Source organism: Dendropsophus ebraccatus, chromosome 4, assembly GCF_027789765.1.
Source record: "Dendropsophus ebraccatus isolate aDenEbr1 chromosome 4, aDenEbr1.pat, whole genome shotgun sequence".
In the NCBI taxonomy this organism is placed as follows: domain Eukaryota; kingdom Metazoa; phylum Chordata; class Amphibia; order Anura; family Hylidae; genus Dendropsophus; species Dendropsophus ebraccatus.
Window position 1 is genome coordinate 67,237,898 of NC_091457.1, and position 18,212 is coordinate 67,256,109.

At 41.0% G+C, this 18,212-nt stretch overlaps 1 protein-coding gene across 4 annotated transcripts in view; it reads left to right on the top strand.

Annotated features, from left to right (window-relative positions):
• The window catches only part of CMIP (c-Maf inducing protein), a 137,001-nt gene extending 119,430 nt beyond the window's left edge, over positions 1-17,571 (top strand). For all 4 annotated transcript variants that reach the window (XM_069966008.1, XM_069966009.1, XM_069966010.1 and 1 more), the window contains 7 exons: positions 4,930-5,046; positions 7,360-7,500; positions 8,332-8,379; positions 9,836-9,982; positions 11,928-12,033; positions 12,390-12,460; positions 15,078-17,571. In XM_069966008.1, coding sequence (XP_069822109.1) covers positions 4,930-5,046; positions 7,360-7,500; positions 8,332-8,379; positions 9,836-9,982; positions 11,928-12,033; positions 12,390-12,460; positions 15,078-15,131 — 684 coding nt within the window. In that variant the 3' untranslated portion in view covers positions 15,132-17,571. The remainder of the gene's footprint in view (positions 1-4,929; positions 5,047-7,359; positions 7,501-8,331; positions 8,380-9,835; positions 9,983-11,927; positions 12,034-12,389; positions 12,461-15,077) is intronic.
• Positions 17,572-18,212: the final 641 nt, after the last annotated feature.

The window sequence follows — 18,212 nt, forward strand, 5'->3', positions numbered from 1 at the left end:
TTTCCTTGGGGAGCCCTCGAAACACAGCCCCTGCGTATGCTGCTTGAATAAAATTCACTGGATGCTGTTGGATTTCTTCTCATCCAATGTCTGTATGACATGTCAAATGTTTGGTTAAACAACAGGGAAAGTTTGAACAACCCATTTTGTTAAAAGTTCTCTTAATACAGCGATCACAAGGTGGCTCACTGCTATAACACCTACTCAGCTGTAATCTGTGTGGTAAGTTACCCTGCAGTGTCACCTCAGGGGAAATAAAGTAATACACGGAATGAAAAGCAGATCACACACCACCTTTCCAGAGATAGCTTGGCATACATTCTCAGTCGTTTTAGGACACCTAGGTGGTATGAGACACTTTGCATCTTTTCTTCCCAGAATCTGCAATACAGGATATGGCCTTTGGAAACAGTTAATAGTGTATACAACTTAGTTGCAAACTTCGACACTCTTTGAAGTTCAGTTGTTGACCCAAATCATAGGAAAAATTCAAAAATGGGCCAAGGGTCATTATAACCTTCATGTTGCCTGTTCAGGCTGCTCTATGGATGGGATATAACCACATCTTACTCTTTGATTATATCCCATCTATCTCATCCGTAGAGACATCTATAAGGGCAAACAGAATGTAAATAATCCTGCAGCTGCTGCCTGTGAGATCAGCTTTGATCATTACATTAGACTGCATGAGCAGTCCATGTGTTCTAGTACATATATCAAAGCACATACTGCTTTAATATTCAGCTGATCAGGGATGAAATGTAATGTAAAGGCTCGACAGAAAAAATCCCACTTGCCATGTGGTCAATTAAAAGGGCTAATTATTAAATCTTAGATGAATGGTGACTGAGGCCCTGCAATCTCATTTTTGTGAAGTTGAGACACAGGAAGTTAAAGTGCCAATTTATGTTCCTTTTTATGTAAATATGATGTCATTAGATTCTGTACGTGCCAACCCCAATACTCTTGGCTTCTAATGACGTCATTTATTTTGCAGTTGATTACACAAGAGGCCTCTATGCAACGCAGCAGTAATAACATAGACAAGGGTGGAAACTACTGCCAGATATCATAGCTAGAAAGTCAGCCTTTTCTGCCTGGTCTGATAACAGCAGTGTAAATAATATTGTTTTTTCTAAATGGTAACTTCATAAGTAATCTCTGCAGCAATAATATTCTAGTTAGTTTAGTTAAAAATCAAAGTAGTAGTTTTCCAGGAATACATATTGATGGTCTTTTCCAGGGGTACTCAACAATTTTTAGTGTAGGTCCACTTACCGGGGTCTATTGTCAGGTAAAGGTCCGAGATGAACAGCAGTAGGAAACGTTTTGTTATTTTTCACAAACGTTCAACTATTAACAGAATTGATGCTTATTAGCGGGAAAACTGGCATTTTTTTTCTCTCTCACCAGCACTTTGATATTTGGTACAAAGGGGGTGACTGCCCTAGTAGTATATAGCCCCCCCTGTTGCTCCCCCAGTAGTATATAGCCCCCCTGTGAGCTCTCCCCCTGTAATATATAGCCCCACTGTGCCCTCTCCCCAGTAGTATTTAGCCCCACTGTGCCCTCTCCCCAGTAGTATTTAGCCCCCTGTGCCCTCTCCCCCTGTAGTATATAGCCCTCTGTGAGCTCTCCCCGAGTAGTATATAGCCCCCCTGTGAGCTCTCCCCGAGTAGTATATAGCCCCCCTGTGAGCTCTCTCCAGTAGTATTTAGCCCCCCCAGTAGTATATACCCCCCGTGCACTCTCCCCCTGTAGTATATAGCCCCCTGTGAGCTCTCCCCCAGTAGTATATAGCCCCCCTGTGCGCTCTCCCCTTATAGATGGCCCCTAGACAAAAAAAAACAAAAACAAACCACCATTCACCTAGCACCTCGTTCCCCGCTACGGCTGTCTTCTTCTCTTCCCCTGTCGGCCTGGCCCCCGGCTGATATGCGCTCTCTGGGAATGTCCTGGGGATTCCCCAGCAGAGCGTGCACTAGTGACCGGGAAGTTCAGGCCGGCGGCGTACACTGAGGTCACTGATGCACACTCTGCTGGGGAATCCCCGGGACATCCCCAGAGAGCGCGTATCAGCCGGAGGCCGGGCCGACACTGCCCCCAGCCCCACAGGCGTACTGAAATCTAAGGACAGTACGCCTATAGACGGGAGGCATTGCGGTGGGGAGCGGGATACATGGGGGCCGTCCCAGGACGGGGCGGTTGGGAGGTCTGACCAGGGGTCCGGACAGCTGGCCTCCGCGGTCCGCCAGTTGAGGACTCCTGGTCTATCCTATATACTGTTCCAGAAGAACTTCTCAAAAGTAAATGATTATCTAAATACTCACTTTGTATACAGATAATATATTACTATTTTAAGAAATTTTGAGCCATTCCATAATACAGTTTTTGGCCATGTTTACACAACGTATGTTTTGTATAAATCAAGGCCATTTTTGCAATTTGCTACAACGGCCGTGATTTATGTAGAAAATACGTTTGTGCATGAATGGAATCCCGGTCGGAGCGTATACACATAATATAACCTCCGGACGGGATTCCAATCAGCCACACAAAAAACTGACATGTTTTTTTGCGTCCGCAATTCATTGAATAGCGGCTGCACAGACATGTCAGTTCACACAATGGAGCGTGACGTGGTGAATTGGGATGCGGGCGCATATGTACATGGCCGCATCCCAATTCAACAGAAATAAAGACCATCCGGCCGGTACTGCAGTATTGCGGGATAAAACTTCTCTGACACCGTCCGTTCTGCGACCCGGCCGGGTCACAGAACGGCCGGTCTCATACGCCGTGTGAACTTGACCTTTAGAAGGTTAGAACGAACCTGCTGATGGATTCTATTAAAGGGATGTTGCATAGAGATACAGGGAACCTCTGTCATGGTGCTTCAGTTGTCTCTTTATGTAGAAGATGTTCCACCATTATACTAATTAGCACATTTGATGCACCAGGGGAGCGAAACCTTGCTATTTAGCATAGAAATTGCGCACCTGATCGCCATAATAGAGGTACATGGAACCTACTTTAACCTGCTGATAGATGTAAGGCCCTGCTGATAGATGTAAGGCCCTATTACACAGAAAGATTTATCTGACAGATGATTGAATCCAAAGCCAGGAATGGAAATAAAGGGAGGAAAATTCTTAGTCTTTCCTTCATGACCTGTTCTCTGTTTATAGTCTGTTCCTTACTTTGGCTTCAATAATCTGTCAGCTATCTGTGTGTGTAATAGTGCCTTAAGAGTAGTGTTGAATAAACTTTGGTGGCTACTGAATTTGGATACAGCCTATGGCTAATCCAATGCCCCACACCTTCGAATAAACCCGAGCATGCCCAAAGTTTGCGCAACTCTAATTAAAAGGTTGCAAAGGTCAGGATTTACCTTACAGTGATTATCCTGTGTGGGAAAACTCCTTTTAAAGCTGCTTTAAATATTTCAGTAAGACATTGCACATACACTCACCGGCCACTTTATTAGGTACACCTGTCCAACTGCACGTTACCACTTAATTTCTAATCAGCTAATCACATGGCGGCAACTCAGTGCATTTAGGCATGTAGACATGGTCAAGACAATCTCCTGCAGTTCAAACCGAGCATCAGTATGGGGAAGAAAGGTGATTTGAGTGCCTTTTGAACGTGGCATGGTTGTTGGTGCCAGAAGGGCTGGTCTGAGTATTTCAGAAACTGCTGATCTACTGGGATTTTCACGCACAACCATCTCTAGGGTTTACAGAGAATGGTCTGAAAAAGAAAAAAACATCCAGTGAGCGGCAGTTCTGTGGGCAGAAATGCCTTGTTGATGCCAGAGGTCAGAGGAGAATGGGCAGACTGGTTCGAGTTGATAGAAAGGCAACAGTGACTCAAATAGCCAACCATTACAACCTAGGTAGGCAGAAGAGCATCTCTGAACGCACAGTACGTCGAACTTTGAGGCAGATGGGCTACAGCAGCAGAAGACCACACCGGGTGCCACTCCTTTCAGCTAAGAACAGGAAACTGAGGCTACAATTTGCACAAGCTCATCGAAATTGGACAGTAGAAGATTGGAAAAACGTTGCCTGGTCTGATGAGTCTCGATTTCTGCTGCGACATGGTAGGGTCAGAATTTGGCGTCAACAACATGAAAGCATGGATCCATCCTGCCTTGTATCAACGGTTCAGGCAGGTGGTGGTGGTGTCATGGTGTGGGGAATATTTTCTTGGCACTCTTTGGGCCCCTTGGTACCAATTGAGCATCGTTGCAACGCCAAAGCCTACCTGAGTATTGTTGCTGACCATGTCCATCCCTTTATGACCACAATGTACCCAACATCTGATGGCTACTTTCAGCAGAATAATGCGCCATGTCATAAAGCTAGAATCATCTCAGACTGGTTTCTTGAACATGACAATGAGTTCACTGTACTCAAATGGCCTCCACAGTCACCAGATCTCAATCCAATAGAGCATCTTTGGGATGTGGTGGAACGGGAGATTCGCATCATGGATGTGCAGCCGACAAATCTGCGGCAACTGTGTGATGCCATCATGTCAATATGGACCAAAATCTCTGAGGAATGCTTCCAGCACCTTGTTGAATCTATGCCACGAAGAATTGAGGCAGTTCTGAAGGCAAAAGGAGTCCAACCCGTTACTAGCGTGGTGTACCTAATAAAGTGGCCGGTGAGTGTATATCAGGTATACATGGGAAACGTATACATGCCAAGGTAAACCACGGTGTAATCCAATGGTATACATGCATTTCAGTGAATGTATAATCTAAAGATTACTACATTCAACACCTTGTGAGCGTATACCTTTTATTGTGGAACTGAAGAGTGTGGACAAATTCTAGCCTATGCCATGATATCACAGTTAGATATTTTTTCTAGTATATTTACTGTATTGAGGCTTCTAAGTAGTTTTATTCTTTTACAGGTTCACATTTTAATGGGCTCATGCTACAAGACTAAGAAATTCCTTCTGTCGTTGGCTGAAAACAAGCTGGGGCCATGCATGTTACTTGCCTTGCGAGGAAACCAGACCATGGTGGAGGTAGGAGAACCCGTGAGGACTGTGTATTCAAGCACACACTGTGTTAATGATTTACAGCAAACAGGGCACAGATGGCCACATTTGTTACATATCTTGAAAAATTTTCTGGATCCCCATTATATCTCTGCTTTTGCTGTGACTGCACTATAAAATAGGAAGGGGGGGGGGTAGTTGGCAACAAATAAAGGATACAGAGAAAGGGTGGACATGATTAGGAAGAAAGTACATAATGACAGCACAGTGTCATAAAATAGGTGGTATACTTTACTATGTAAACATAGTGAGATACTGTCATTTACAGGTTTCAACTCCCAATAATAATCTGGAGCACTAAAACATATTGTTCACAGACAGTCTGTATAAGATGAGATGCAGTATCAGTCACATGTATAGATGTAACTGTTCTTAAAGGGTCTCAGAACTAGACATAGAGTATGTGACATAGTATGTGGCATAATGTGATAATGTTATGAACTGGGAGTTTTCTGGCCTTTTGTCATTTACTCTATTGATCAACACTACATTTAGCGGTCTCAGCTGCCTAATAAAGCTGATAACAGGAAGCAAAAGATAGTATTTAGTCACACGGTAAAGACCCTCTTAAAGGGGTAGTGCGGCGCTAAACAATTATTCACTAAATAACACACATTACAAAGTTATACAACTTTGTAACGTATGTTATGTTAGTGAATCGCCCCCTTCCCCGTGTTTCCCCCCCACCCACACCAGACCCGGAAGTGTAGTGTTCTATACATACCTGCCTCTAGCCGACCCCCGTCCGCTATCTTGTGCCATGACGTCATCTTAGGACGGACGTCCGACCGTCCCTAGTATCGGCCGCTCTCTGCCGCGTCATCAGCTACTCAGCCACAATTGGCTGAGCACAGTTATGCTCAGCCAATTGCGGCTGAGCAGCTGATGAGGCGGCAGAGGGCGGCCGGCACTAGGGACGGTCGGAGTGGGTCGGCCGTCCGAAGATGACATCATGGCACAAGATGGCGGACGGGGTCGGCTAGAGGCAGGTATGTATAGAACACTACACTTCCGGGTCTGGTGTGGGTGGGGGGGGGGGAAACACGAGGAAGGGGGCGATTCACTAACATAACATACATTACAAAGTTGTATAACTTTGTAATGTGTGTTATTTAGTGAATAATCGTTTAGCGCCGCACTACCCCTTTAAGCAAAGAGATTATCTGCCAAATCAGGCAGATATCTCCTTGGGTAATAAAGCCAGCAAGCTTGTCGGCTGATTGCTGACATTAAGGGTGCGTTCACACAGGATCCGCAGCAGATTTGGAGCTGTGTTCAGTTATTTAGATCAAATCTGCTGCAGATCCACACCATCAAATCCGCTGCGATACGGTACGTGTGAAGCTACCCTAAAGGGAAACTAATATTTTCCTTTTGTGCATGGGACGTTGTGAATGAAGGACTGCTATCTTGCCTTATAAGTTATTAACAGTATTTAGAGAGCAGCTGTAAAGCAACCCCCATGAATGTAGGCCCAATGGACTAGCCCATACCCTATTCATTAGAATTAAAAAGCTTTCTGTTGGTTGAAGGGGAAGCTGCACTCATCACCCTTTGTAAATAGATCTCAGTCTCAGGTTAGATTTAAGGCCCTATTACACTAAACGATTATCGGCCAAAAGCCATTAAGACAAGCAACTTATGGTGCGTTTACACAGAGAGATTTATCTGACAGATTTTTGAAGCCAAAGCCAAGAACAGACTATAAACAGGGTAAAGATCATAAAGGAAAGACAGATTTCTCCTCTTTTCAAATCCATTCCTGGCTTTGGCTTTCAAAATCTGTCAGATAAATCTCTCTGTGTAAACACACCATTAGATAGCAGCGATATGCTGCTGTCGCCCCCCCCCCAACGGAACAGGAGCGGCGGCAGCAGACCACTGCTATCTGCTATGGGAAGCCCAGACAATCTAGCGATCACCCGGGCGGCCCCTCTGCACTCACTGGCTCGCTGCCGACGCGTGTAATAGTGTCGGCAGCGAGTGAGGAATGAGGAGCAAATGAATGCTGACAGCGCTCACTTGCTCCTCTCCGTCGCCCTGTGTAATAGGGGCTTTAGGCTCACTGTTTAGAATGATAACTGCATATATGGAAAATATGGGAAGGAAAAAAATCACTAAAATTTTTATTATAAAAAAAGTTTAATTAAAAATGTGTTTTAAAGAGTATCTTGTTTTCTGATGACACATTCCCTTTAACTACTTCTAAAGAACTGAAAGTGGTTGTAGAAATGTTTTAAACTGAGGCATTGCCTTCTTGAAATTCACTTCCTTTCATAGATTCTTTGTCTGATGTTGGAATATAACATCATAGAAAACAATGACACACAGCTGCAGATCATTTCTACCCTAGAGAGCACAGATGTAGGGAAGAAGATGTACGAGCAGTTGTGTGACAGACAACGGGAGTTAAAGGAGTTGGTAAGTTGTGTTTAATGGCAGAATCTGGTCATTTTCTAAACAAAGGTGTTGAGAGAAAAAAACTTCAGAATAACTAAAATAATTATGACTAGAATAATATTGTAAAAACTAAATTAGCAGCTTAATTGTATTTGTTCTAAAAGTTCATGTTTCAAGAATACCTGAAATGGTCTGGTATTACACCTGATACATTGACCTGGATTAATATGGAGAACTACGACTGTGATTCTTTGCACTACCAAAGTAAACATTAAGTTAAAAATCACTTTAACCTGTAACATGTATTAAATGTACCCCTAAACATGGAAATCCTCATTTAGAAATGGCTTTATTAGCCAGAATGGAGAGATTACTAGAGGGCTCCCCTCATTTAAAAATGTGGTTGCCCAGCAGTGCAAACCCTTTAAAAAAACTATTTAAATATACAGAAATGAAGGTTTGACTAGACAGTGTCTTTCATCCCAGACATAGATGCAGAACAGGACCTAGAAGCTAGAGATGAGGGAATTTACAGTAGGTAGAAATGAAGCGAAGTTTTCATCAGGCTGCAGGGCTTTGAAGTGTGCTCAGCTCTGTGCCACTCCTTCCCAGGTGCTGAGAAAAGCTGGATCCAGTCTTGGGAAACATCTCCCAGTTTCACAGGACTGGATCCATCTTTTTTCCAGCCCACAGAATACATGTAATGTAAATTCGCTCAACCCTACTAGAAGCCTTAGAAATACTACATCACTTTTAGATAGAATATATTTTTATAATATTCAATTTATATGCAGCCAATTGAACAAGCTATGGATGTTCTTGTTATCAATGTCTCAATTGCTTTTATTATAGCAAAGAAAAGGAGGACCCACTCGCCTAACACTGCCATCCAAGTCTACGGTGAGTGTTTGCTTTGATATTCTTTAGGCCATAGTCCAGTTTTGACTTGCTATAGTACTTACTACACAGTATCCATATAATATCTTAATGGATCAAAAAGACAAACAACATATTTCAGTACACAAGAGGGTTGTGAAGATCAGGTAAGTACTTTGAGCGCCATTGCTAGAATAATATTAGAGAATGGACGTACATATTTATCAACCACATAATTATCTATGCTCATACATTTCAGTAGAGCTAGGAAAACATGTTATTTATATCTGACGCCATGAGTTTCCATAGGAAACGATAAGACTGCTCAAAGTGCAAGGTTCTAACTGTATACCTCAGCCTTTATCAAGCATACTTGATAAAGCTTGGCTTGGGTATACAGCCAAAATGTTGCATTTGTTATTTGCCATAAAGTTTACATGGAACTGTCTCTGCTCTTCTCTATACACAATATACATTACAGTGGAGACAGGCCTGTGTCTTTTTCAGATCCTGTCCAGTCAACTGAATATACCACAGGTGGCTCCAGTCAAGTCAGGCCTTATTCACTCGTTCTGTTAATGTATCCATAATTGAGGATTCGCTATTGTGGATCCACAATTACGGACAAATTTAGGGCACATTGATTTCTACTGAGCTAATCACACTGTGCGTAGTTCTTCAGATCCGCAATCCAAAGAAGTCTATGGATGTGGATGTGTTATTCTTACAGAAGTAACGTCCACAAAAAGTACGGATCACCTTAATTGTGAAGGAGAAGTCCTTTGAAATTGAAAAACAGGAGGAAGGCAGGGGGGAGTGGGAATATAATAAAGTCAAATTATCTGTCCCCGTGCTTCCATTGTGCCACTCTCGGGTCATGCTGAGGGCTGCCAGATGTCCTTTTTGGCTGGAATCCGGGTATGTCACATATGCGGCTCTTCCAGCTGCAATGTCACAATCAGAGCGATTGCTTGCCCCAGTCTCTGATTGGATGAGTAGGTAATTGATCACCCAGGTACATGATGTTGCCTCTGGAAGAGCAGCTGTCAATGGGACATTATAGGGTATTGAGTGCAGAATGATGAGGGAAAACTTTTTATTATTACACAAAGGCCTTAACATAAGAAAATGGGAAAAGGGTAAAAAAAAAGTCTGAAGGCTTTCTGAATGCATTGTATATTGCTACTCTCTAAGAATATCGAGTAATATTAGGAATTACACATGTAAACAGCATGTTTTATCATGTCCAAAGTGGGGAAGTACTGGGCACCATCCACATGGTTTGCGGATCTGGATTGTTCACCTGCAAAGTTCAAATCATGTCACATAGTGACCATGTTTTGCACTTAGCACATTTTATAAACTCTAGTGTTGTTTAATCCCCTAATATTCACTTGATATTGTTGTGTACTTATACAACAAGAAATGGTTTTATGAACTAAAATGAAAAAAAAAAAAAAAAAACATTTCTTATCCACAGGATGCCGACCTGGCCAGACTACTCAGCTCTGGCTCCTTTGGAAACCTAGAAAACCTCAGTCTGGCCTTCACCAATGTAACGAGTGCCTGCGCTGAGCAACTCATCAAGCTGCCTTCTCTCAAACAGCTCAACCTGTGGTCAACTCAGGTAGGTGGTGCTGAAGCTGGTGTCAGCAGAGTTACAATATGATAACACAAAAATGTCTGTAGGAACCCAAAGTGTGGCTTTCCAAACAGGGTAACTTGGATAAAACCATCCCATCTGTTGCGTCTTTGAGCCAAAGTAGGAAGAGGATTCCAAACTAACAGAAAATACAAAGTAAAGGGTTCTGCTTTTTGCTGAGTCTGCTTCTCAGAAAACAACATCAAACACCGCAGTGATGTGTTTCCTAAAAATGGAGTGTGTGAAACCACCCTTATAAGTTCTAGAAATGAGTATTCAATATTTTGTGTCATATTCTCACCGCTAAGCAGAAATTTGTAAACACTCCTCATATCACCACATGATCTCATATCAGTCAAGGTCTCATTGATATATGTTGTTATCTATTCTTTGATTAAAAAAAAATAAATAAATAAATAATAACTGCAGTGTGACCTTTTAGGAGATCTTAAGTTTAAAAGCGGGCTTTGGTTGTCAGAACATCTGTGTGGGTTTGGCAGCTATTGAGACAAACTAGAGCGAGAGCCACTCTTTAGCTTTTCCTAATAGAAGAGGGTTCCATGGCTTCCATTTACCCTAATGGGGCTAATCAAACAAGACAACTCCGTTAAGATCACATATCAAATTGCTTCTGTATTTTTTATGTGCAGTTGCAGCAGAAGCAAACTGAAAACAGAGCATGGTTTCCAGTAGATCCTAGAAAAACAAATAATCTTTCAGGCAGAGAGACACAAAAACAGACAAATTAATACATTATTAACCCTTAACAAGATCTGTAGGGGAGAAATTTCAGTGTAATAAGCACTAATCAACTAGAATGCACATAAACCTATGGTCAGCAGCTTCAGTGCAGGCATGGTATTTGCACATTACGGAATTTGGGCGGAAATTTCAAGTGGAGTCCGCACGCCAGTCTTCCCTTGAAGTTCCACCTGTCCCATAGACTCAATGATATTGACATGTCCCAAATTCCGAAGTGTGTACATACCCTAATGAAAAGATAGTGTTATAGCCTATAAGTGACAGATGCCACTGCTAAGCATCTGTTTAACTCATCTGTCACCCTCAGGTTATAATAGTTTCCCTATAAATGGATACCATCAGCAGGTTAAACGAATTTAACCTGCTGATATGTCCCTGTTCATAGTTAAATCCATAGGCTTATAAGTGGTTTGATGCACTGGGGGCGAGATTACCTCCCCAGTGCACTGAATGATCCTACCCCCGGCCGCCCCGCTGATATTCATTAGAAGGGGCAGATCGGTGTACTGGGGGCAGTAGTCCCGCCCCCAGTGCACCAAACCGCCTTATTAGCCTAGGGCTTTATTTACAAACTGCACAGAAATGGCACAGAGGATGAAGGTAAGTAGCTTACCTTCATCCTCCGCTCCCTATGTACAATATTGCGCTATCAGCAGGTTAGATGAATGTAAGCTGCTGATAGTTTCCCTTTAAAGGATATATCATAAAAAGCTTAAGACATATCTGTTAAATGGATGCCTGTCATAGAAACATTGATTGTGGGTAGAAAACCACCTGGTCCATTTAGTCTACCTTCATATGTTGAAATTGAGTGGAGGGCTGCCATTTAATGGCAAACAACAGCTGTTATTTCAAAATAACGTCCATTGTTTTGAAATAACAGCTATTTTCCATTAAATGGCAGCCCTCCACTCAATTTCCACAGTGTATGAACAGAGCCTTTCTGTGTTTTCAATCCACTCCTGGTTTTGGTTGCAAAATACTGAGCAAAAATACTGTGTGAGAACATAGCCTGATGCTGAGTTCACGCTGCATTTCCCCCCCAATATTACAGAATGGATACCTGCTGTTAACAAAATAGCAATAGTGCCATTCGTGTTCTATATGTCTATATGATAAACTGGGGAAACTGCTTTAAATAACAAATGCTGTCCTTGTTTTCCTACAGTTTGGAGATGCCGGGCTGCGGGTTTTGTCCGAGCATCTCACTGCGCTGCAAGTTCTCAACCTGTGTGAAACCCCTGTTACGGATGCCGGGCTGCTGGCACTGAGCTGTAAGGACCCCTTTCTTTCCTTTATTTTTTTTTCTATGCTTTATTTTATATGTCCTGGGGCCTCAATCATCAACCCTCCTTGATGGTTTTTAGTCATCCTATCCATCTCGGAATGGATAGCCACAAATGCATGTGGCTGTCTATTTGGTGTCAAATGAAGTCGCAGGCTTGGCTATTTCTATAACACTTTTATAGAGCTCAGTGAAGAAGGCTACATAGATATCTTCAACAACAGGGCGTCACTTTCAAGCGCCATAGTGCTTACCTTAATCTGGACCTGTTCCCCCTATATTATTTTTGCTACTTTCATCTCCAGCAGGAAAGGAAACTAAAACTTCTTTTTGTATATTTTACAGCTATGAAGAGCCTCTGCAGCTTAAATATGAACAGCACCAAACTCTCGGCGGACACTTATGAGGATCTGAAGGTAAACACACAACGCCTGTTAGAAGGCAACGTTACATCTCTTAATAGGAGCCATTCATTAAAAGCATGCGGTACAGAATGGAATAATACACCAACAATATGGTAACCTTACTGGGTATTGGTATGACAGTGCCCCCAGACCTCCTGTGAGGGTGGAACAAGAAAGCACACCCTGTAAGTTGAGTGTACTTCTCGGCTTGCATGGCTGCAATGAATATGCATAATGTTTTTATGCAGTCTGTAGACTTCTAAAATGCATGCTCACTTGCAGCTGAATCTAGAGCCACTAGCAGAGCGAGTGGTGATAATAACCAGGGAATGGCTTGTTGAGACTTCCGCACACACAGCACTACTGACAGCCCGCCTCCCTAAGTGTACTGTATATTCTAATAAGAATATACAGTACATGGGGGGGAACTGTATCAGTAAGTGTGTGTCGGGAGCAGTGCTCTACTAGTCAGGGGAATCAGGAAACAGGTCTTAGACCTGCAGTTCTTGACACGAAAGTTGGCGGCCGCAGAGAGACCAGTGTCACCCCTTACTGCTGTGTATAATAATAATAATAATAATAATAATTTTAATCTTTTATTGTTATAAGTCATGTTATATATTGATATAACTTTATTAAAGCAATGTCTGGTAAAAGTTAATATATATATATATATAGCGCCTTATGTAGAATATGTTAAATTCTATTTACTTAAAATGGTTTGTCATCTAGAACCATAAAGCTATAGCACTAACCACATCAAAGTTGCATCTTTATTGATGACTCCACATAGCTACTATGAAAACACAGCAATCACTGAGCTCAGGGAGATTAGCCACAAAAAAAATCAAATGTAGTACTCATCCAAGAGTGCCCACTGATACACTGCCTCCTATAAATTTAAATATGCAAAAAAAAGGTAGTCTGTGGAGCCTTAGTTACGAGTCTCAAAACACAGGAATAGCCAGATATCCCTCCAGAGAAGGAAAGCCGTTTTTCAAGGGGTGCCCTTCCAGTGGGGAGATCACCAAACCACCCTGATACGTAGCCCCTTAAGTCCCACTCAGGTGTGAGTATTTGAACATAAATAGGGAAACACCAGGGTGGCCCCTTTTGTGTCAAAGTCTAACTCTGTGGGGAGTATTGATACCAAAACCAGGCATCCATCCACGGAACCCTTTTTTGCACATAGCTACGATGTGTTTTTTACATTGTGTTTTATATTGCCACTGAAGATATGTGGCATCCATACTTCTTTTCCAGCCTGACCAGTCTTCCATACTAGGCAGGAGAATAGTAGAATTTATCACTTTGCTAATAAAAAACATAGAGGCCTTTTAATTTTTAGGACTTTCATTAATAAGAAGCGGCCTGAAGTGACCTTAATCTGCTAAAGACTCTAATTATCCGAGCACACCCACTGTTCTCTCTGCATGCCGCACACCCAGAGATGTGACCCACATGTTATTTTTGTTTGGGATCCTGTTCCATATTTAACATATCCTGGGAGTTACTGTAAATGTTTCTAAGCTCATCATGTACCATAAAAATAGCAAATAAATACCCACACCCCAGTATACCTTAACATGTAACATAGCGGGGAGTTTACAGCTGTGGGTGTGTTATTTTTTACTAGTCCCTTTTTACTTTCCTTGTTTCAAAGCACCCATAAAACAAATCTCAACTAGTGAAATCATGTTGCCTTTTATATGGGAACACACAGTTCTTCAGACTGTACATTTATTGCATATAGCCATTCTCTCATATACTCCATTTACACTGTTTTCAGTAGAGATTAATGCGGTTGTCTGGGAGTTGAAGGGAATACTAACACTTACTTCATGTTAGCCTCACTGATAGAAGCATGCAGAGGTGACAGGCATGCTGACTTCAGGGGTGTGTTTGATATGTATGACTTTGCAGTAGTTTGGCCAATTTTATTTTTAAATTAATAACAGAATCCATTGTATTTATGCACTGCAGGATCCCCTTCTCATTCGCCACATACTGATATTTGAAAGCCTTTTTACATGGGGCAGGTATCGGCCAAATGCAAATAGGCTAATTATTCCCTCAGAAAAAAAACCTAGTGATTGGATTATAAGTGAGCAAAACGCTAATTTATTTGCTGATCAATGGGGACAACTAAATTGTTTGTCAGCTGCTCATCTCCCTTTGTAAACTGGCCGTGTATGGCTGACTATAATGTAAGTGAATTGGCTATGAAGATGGTCCAGCCATTGTTTGCGTGACCCTGCACACACAACTGAGCCATGTAATATATACATTTATGGCATACTGATTTACTAGATCAGAGCTCATATTGGGCAATGTTGCTTTGCAATGACAACATTATTCAGGAACACGAGGAAGGGCTTCTACCTCCTATGGCTGACCATTTCCTTAAGCCGCATGAATTCTTTGGGATACATGTCCACCCTGCTCAGTTGCTCCAACTGCGTAGATATGACAGCTCCAGCTGTTGGCTGTTATAGCTATAGGATGAGAGCCGCCGAACAGGGGGACATGTATCCCATGGAATGTGTGGTGGGTTCCTGTTCATTGCTTGATTGGTTATTGATACACTTGTCCATTGATTATTTTTTTTTTTCTCTTTCTCTCTCTCTAGGCAAAATTGCCAAACCTTAAAGAGGTTGATGTGCGCTATACAGAAGCTTGGTGATTCCCTGCTAGCTTTGAAGGACGTTCTCACTTTGGCTACCAGTTGAAAATAAAACAAAACTGTAGAGCAAGAAATGTCTTGGACTACAAATGTGTCTTTTTAAGTTTAGAGGTCATTTTTACTGTGTGGAGGATGGACTGGTGCAAATACTGAGAGAATTTCAAGATTAATCTAATTAAAAGGATGGCAAGACTTTGTAGCTGCAAGAAGATTATACTGAGGAAACTAGAAGAAAACCTTTGTGGATTTTTTTTTTTTATTATTTGCATACGTGTTCATGCTGTGTGGGGGAAACATTAAGAATGCATATGTTTTTATGTTTTATGTATTTTTTTATTCAGTTTGATCAGATGGACTCATTTAAAAAAAAATCCTGCTTTGATCTTTTGCTGCGTAAGAAGAACTAGCAAGTTCCCAAGCGCAACAAGAATGATTGTCATTATCTTTGCACCTTTTTTTTTTTCTTGCCCTGCAAATTCATATTGTTGTAAATAGGATTTATGTCATTCACCTATTTAAAAAGAATATGGTTCACACTCAGCAGGTCTGGGACCTGCTTTTTATTTATAAAATGTTAATTTTTTTTTTTTTTTTTTTGCAGATAAAACTGTACAAAGTAGTATGTTGCTGTCTTGTTGACTGTGTTATTAATGTATGTGTATTGTTTTCGCTTTGATTTCAGAAGAGGAAGCTTTCTTGAATAAACCATGGTTAATGTACTGTGTATTTGATATAAATATATATATCCTCAGCTACACGCTGTGTTGATAGTTTGGGGTAAAGGAAAAAAAAATGATTGCACTTCTTGGTTATTGGCTATAATCATTAAACATTGTGGCCCATGTTAATGCATCTGTGCCCTGCTACATCATTGTAATGTACTTACTTGTATCTTGTTGTTTTTACATTTTTTTTAATTATTATTATTTCCATTTTTATTACTTTAATTGATAATGATCATGTACATTCAAATATGCATGGTGGATTAAGTCAGAAACCTTTGAAATATCTGCAAAAAAAACCCTAAAAGAAACATTCCAGGAAACATGGTGCACTGTGTTGTGCCTAGTACAGGGATCAAGGGGGTAGTCCATTATTTCTCTCTTTGATCTCTAAGTTAACTTTGTCCCCTTAAGCCCTGCACTAGGCATAACACGGTATCTGTTTTTCTTATAATGTTGTATATAAGATGGCAGCCTTTAAAATGGATTGTTGGTAGTAGGGAAGGTGCCCCCCCCTCCATCCTTCCTTCCCAAACTACAAAAAAAATGTATAGATCCATGCTCTTGTGGCCATATAACTTTGGTGAGGCTAATCTATCAGCTTTTCTCCAATATAGTGAGAAACACTAAGATTTTCACTGAGGTGGCATCACACACCAGCATACCACCTGTTGTTAAACAATCGCCCATTCATATTTGCTTAGAAAACAGTAATTCATGAGGGAGGTTGTGTGCTTCACTCTCTAAAATTTCTATAGGAAACATTTTGAAGATATGTAAGGTTTCTGACTTTTTACCTTGTATATATCCCCATTTAAAAAAGAAAAAGGCATTTTTTTTTATATCACCTACCTTTGAACATGCTGCAAGTTTCCATACCGGCTGCTTCATGTGTATAATACTCATACAAATGCAGATATATACTGTATCTGTACACATATAATCTGTGGTAACAGGGCACATCTTGCATACAAAATATCTATACACTGTCTGATTTTATATCTATCAAATTCATGGGTAATGTTTATACTGTGATAATTCCTGTAAATTATGTTGTTATATTGGAAAACTGATGATGTCATCACAGCTGACATCACTTTTATTTTACTTTCATTTTTTTTTCTAAGTTGCAAGCCTCTTGCTGTAGAGAAGGTCACTGCAAGTTATGTCAGTGTGTAGTGACCGGTCTAAAAGGAGCCTCAAAAGGTTTATTATGTTAAAAGAACTCGGTTGACTTGTAATATCCTTATAATGTTCAGTAGAGGTTATGTATTCCATTGTAATTATCTCAGCTTGTAGCCTGTTGTAAAGAAATATATAGAAGGTGTTTTATATTCTCTGAGAGTGACCTCTAGAGACCTGGATTTACAATTGGCTGAGGCCACTACACAAATAGTGGCGGCATGTATAGTTCATCCTTTTATCAGGCTTACAGAATTGTTATTAATTATCTATTCATTTTGCATAATTTTGTTCTTGACAAGAATTTTATGGAAGTTTTGGAGAAAAACAAAACAAGCTATCATTGGCTACTGATGTTTAGTCCTATACAAATGTGAGGATCTTAATCATGCATGTAAAATTGCAAGTCTCTTTCAAGGTAAAAAGAAATGGAATATATCAGTGATAGATTTGAGTGCTGCCTTCTCCCTGGCTAAAGAATATCGCCAAAGTGTGCTTTCTTTTAAAATAAAATGAAACTGTTGCCTTTGTTTTCATATTGGGCGTATCATTTGTATGTCCTGTCCATTTATATAAGTCCTTTAGCTGGATATGGTGCTGATGTGCGATTGTGGCAGTTTGGACACACTGTATTACTGCAGTAGGTTAGCAGTACACCCCTGCTTTCTAAGTGCTCATGCACGAGGAATTGAAGAGGAAAGATTTCTGCTTAAAATTGCTTTTCTATTTTGCTCTGGCAGAATAGGAGCTGAATTTGAGTGGAATTCAAGCTGAATTTAAGTCCCATTGACTTCTATAGGATTCCTCTAGCAGAATACGCCCAAGGAAGGGACATGTCACTTCTTTGGGCAGAAAGCGGATCTGCAGCAGAAAATTGTGCTAAAAAATTCTGCAGTGTGAACAACAAAGCGAAAATTCCATTAAACACAATAAGACATTACTCTGTTCATATTTTACGGGAGGAATTTCAAGCAGAAATTAAGAGCAGATTCCTCTTCAATTCCTCGTCTATTGCTCAGTGTGCATTAGCCCCTAACAGTTCATGGTATGGATTTGTCATATCATTTATTCATGAGTATGACTAGAAATAGTCATTCAAGTGACTTTCTACAGTTCCATAAGGCTTGTGCCAGATGACATTTGCAGGTGACCAAAGCCAGGTTTAGTAATTTTTCAT